General features: G+C 30.1%; 1 protein-coding gene across 1 annotated transcript; it reads right to left on the reverse strand.

The window, feature by feature from the left end:
- Nucleotides 1-720: 720 nt before the first annotated feature.
- Nucleotides 721-1,814, reverse strand: LOC109805253 (Sugar isomerase (SIS) family protein). The gene has a single exon (XM_020367273.3). The coding sequence runs from the start codon at nucleotides 1,477-1,479 to the stop codon at nucleotides 865-867; it is 615 nt and encodes a 204-aa protein (XP_020222862.1). The 5' UTR covers nucleotides 1,480-1,814; the 3' UTR covers nucleotides 721-864.
- Between the last annotated feature and the right edge of the window lie 2,354 nt (nucleotides 1,815-4,168).

A 4,168-nucleotide genomic window follows, 5' to 3' on the forward strand; every position in this document is an offset into this window, starting at 1 on the left:
GATTTTATTACACTCAGTTGAAAACTTATCTCTACAACTACCATTGCAAATGAACTTTATTTATTGATAAATAAATATAAATAAAAAAAATTGCATTTTAGTTCACTTTTTTGTCTGAAAAATAATATTTTACCAACTTAAACATCCTAATAAAAATATTTTATATCTATATAATATGACATTTATTGACCTCACATAAGATTATTCAAAGAAAAATATTTTATTTATTTTAAATAAAATTGATAAAAATAAATAATTGTAAGTAAATCACACACGTAAATAACACTATCTTTTAAATATATGAAAAATTTATTGAATGAAATCAACTTTACGTGCAGTCTTTTTTTTTTAAGTTTGTACTAAAGATATTTTAAGATTAATAAAAAAGATAACTTTTTTTTAAAACATATAGATCAATAAAGTAAACTTTATCCTTTTAGTACAACTTTCTTCTTATACATAATTAAGAATTAAGTCCTTTATAATATTATAAAATAAATAAATAAAATTAGTTATTTATCATTTATGTTAGTCATCGTTGATAAAATACAATTTATTTACTAAAAAAAATATGACATTTTATTATTCACAGTTGTTATGTAATAGAATTCATCGACCCGATCCTGTATGTAAATTCTTTCATTGAAAAAAAAAAGTACTATTGTACCTTGAAATAGTAATCAATAAAAACAAACATAGAACAATATTTTAGCCTAACACTTAGCACAATCATATTTCACATAATTTTAAAGTTATATCTGTAGAATTTTTCACATACAAATTTTGTATAAATAAAGATCATTTTTCTGGAAGATATAACCATCCTATTCTCATTATATAACTCATAGCAAATTGATAATCATTTCATTCAAGATTAGTGTGGCGAGATCGAACAGCATCAGAACTCTCACCCAAGGTCTCACCCAACTTGTAAACCACCATCTCAAATAAAACAAATAAAGCTCCTTCATACACACTTCCCATGGGAAGTAGCGGTCGAGATTTCACATCCCCTTCTGCGTCCTTATCATCGGCCATAGTCTGTGCTGCCACGTAAGCCACAGCATCAGCATACTTCACACACGACCCTGTCACGGGCTGGGCTGTCAGGAGCAGCACCCTTCCTCCGTGGGAACGGGCCACTGCACAGAGGGCATCCACGGTCGAGAAGCCACCAGGACCTGCAGAGGCGATCAAGAGGTCATTGGCAGCAATGGGAGGAGTTGTCATGTCGAAGACGAGGTGGGCCGAGAGGCCCAGGTGAAAGAGGCGCATGCAGAGTGCCTTGAGCATCAGGCCCTCACGCCCAACACCGTAAAGGAAAACTCGGCCTTTTCGAGAAGCAACAGAGGAGAGCTCGGTCACCAAGATGTTTAATGGGTCTGGGTATGGATGGGTGGGCTTTGAGAATATGGAAGCTATTTGGGTGCAGATTTCTGTGGCCATTGAAGCCGTTTGGGAGATAGAATTAGAAGCCATCACTTTTCTTCACTCAGTGAACAGACTTTTGGCTCTTATATGTGTAGGGGACCCATTCTATCAAGTTCCAAGACCAGAAAAAATTATTTTTTTTTTTGTTATAATTTTTTTTATGATTATTGATTTCATTCATTTAAAACAATCTTAATTAATTAACCGCTACCTACCGGCCCAAAACATCACTGATAATCTTATCACTGGTCCATAAAGAAGTAAAACTGAGAGTAAAAAACAAGTGAACCATAGACCTCAATGGATGAGAACCGGTCCACACAAGAGATGTAAAACTGAAGCTGTAAGACAAGTGAACCAAATGTCTCATAATGGATTAAAAATTTTAACAACCAAAGTTACGGGAGAACTGAATATTTTGTCAATTGAAGGCGTCTTATATAACTAGAAACAATCACCTTGTCAAGCTTAATGCTACACCGATGTGGGACTATTGCTAACAATGCTATAAAATGAAATTATATAAATAAGACTGTTATTTTCATTGAATTTGGTAAATCAGATTGTTCTTAATTGAAGATAACAGAATATTACACTTGCACTCACTGATGTGAGACTTGTACTAGTCTCAATATTTTGAGCAAAAACATTATATTCAAGGTTACAATGCAACACAATTGCATAGTTAATGTGAGACTTTTGTTTTCAATGTGATGAAGCCAATTATATGTTTATGGCAGCAATGTGAGATTAACGTTTCTCCTTAAAGTCAATGAGAAAAAACAAGCAAAAAAAAAAATCAACGAAAATCATGTGGAAATATGCAATAGCCTCTTTAAGCTAACTTTTTACTAATACATACTTAATAATTAATGTTTAATATTTATTTTTGATGTTCTGAAATAAATATTATATTGATTATTATATGTTATATTACAATTTAATAAAAATATATTATTTAATTATTATCAGTTCAATCACGATTCAATTGCGATAAAATTGAATCTCAAACCAGAGACTACCGATTTAATACTAACCCAATTTCAAAACATTGATTCATCGTCAAAGTCTGCTAATGCCTAACATTGTCTAAAAAATTTCTTCTTCCTTTCCTCAAAACCCAGTTACCAAAATCAAGTGCAATATAGTATAGCCGACCTCGTAAATTAATATTCGAAAATATTATAGATTGACTTAGATTGCTCCAATTCAAAGATTATCTACGTGGTCTTCAATATTTGATCCATAGTGCTGATTGCTTTGTGAGCACAAACAGTATTTTCCATTTTTTTTTTATTGTTTTCCCATCAAACAACATGAGTGGCCTGTGGCCCCCTTTGATTATTCATGTTGCTTTGCTTTGGTTAACATTGTTCAACCAACAACTACAGTTCTTTATCCAAGCAGTCAAATATTGCGCATTTGTTTATCACCTTACTTTATGAGTTTGATTCTATAACTCAACTCTCTACTTGTGGTAGGTCCCATTTCTAGAAAAGGTTCTTTAATCAAAAATCACAATGATCACATTTTTTGGATTAAGTATTCAAAGGTTATCTTAATTCTTTTTTTCTTTTTTTCAGATATTATGGGAGGAAATATTAATATATTTCAAAATTCAGAAATTAGTAGGGTATGATACAAAGTTTCAAAAGAGATTGCGGCATAAGCAATATGGTATGTCCTAATTTTTTTAGGTTCAATTAATATCTAGTTTTGTTGCAGTATACTAGGTCTAAAAGGAAATTATATTCAACTGGTTTTGATTGGTAATTTTTAAAATTGCGACAGTTAAGCAAAATTTATCTTTAATTTATAAGTTCTCATTAATTATGATATAAATATATCCGAATCATTTAAAAAAAAAAAGTAACAGTAAGATTGGTATATTATTTAATAGTTTACACAGAAGTTTATAAGGAATGAAAATCTATGCATGTTTTCTTAATCAAAAAAGAAAATCTATACAAATGTTATCGAATAAACAGAACCGGGTATAAGATGAGATGCCTTTAATGAGTTTATATTATTTTTGATGTTTGTTGAACATAGGAAAAAAATACTACTTCCAGTTCTCATGTATATGATCAAGCTATGTTTGACAAAAATATAGTTGATTATTTGATTGAAAGTTAAATTTTCAGTTAAAATTTATGAAATAAACTTACTAAATTTGAAATATTTATTAAAATTTATAATGATTCGACAAATTATTACATTTATCATAGTTCAGTCACACATAATATTATAAATTGTCAACATAAGCAAATTAAGTAACAACTAACTTATAATCACAACTTCAGCTATCATCAACTATAACACCTACAACTTTCAACAACACATCTTAACAACCTCATCATATCAACATTTTAAACATCACCATCAATAAGCAACTAATGCATCGTTGCGCATATCAATTATAAAAATCTCTTATAATAGAGGTGAACAATTTAAGTGGTTTGATCTTACCGAATTACGTCATCTTACATATCATAATTGGATCAATTATAGATAGTATTAGGCCTCATGAAGTGTCATGTATACAACTTAAATTGATTTCTTAGGTTTCACCACTTAAACTAGAATGTCTAATATTCTTGTCAATGTACAATAACTTAGGTATGAGTTTATCACGATATTAGCTTGCAACACTAAGTCTTTTATGTTTTTTTCTTGCAAAAAGATACAAATTATGATTAATCCAATTCTCTACCTTGGAATCTTACGAGAGGTTTTT

The sequence above is a fragment of the Cajanus cajan genome, chromosome 7 (assembly GCF_000230855.2).
Source record: "Cajanus cajan strain Asha chromosome 7, NIPB_CcT2T_4, whole genome shotgun sequence".
NCBI classification, from domain to species: domain Eukaryota; kingdom Viridiplantae; phylum Streptophyta; class Magnoliopsida; order Fabales; family Fabaceae; genus Cajanus; species Cajanus cajan.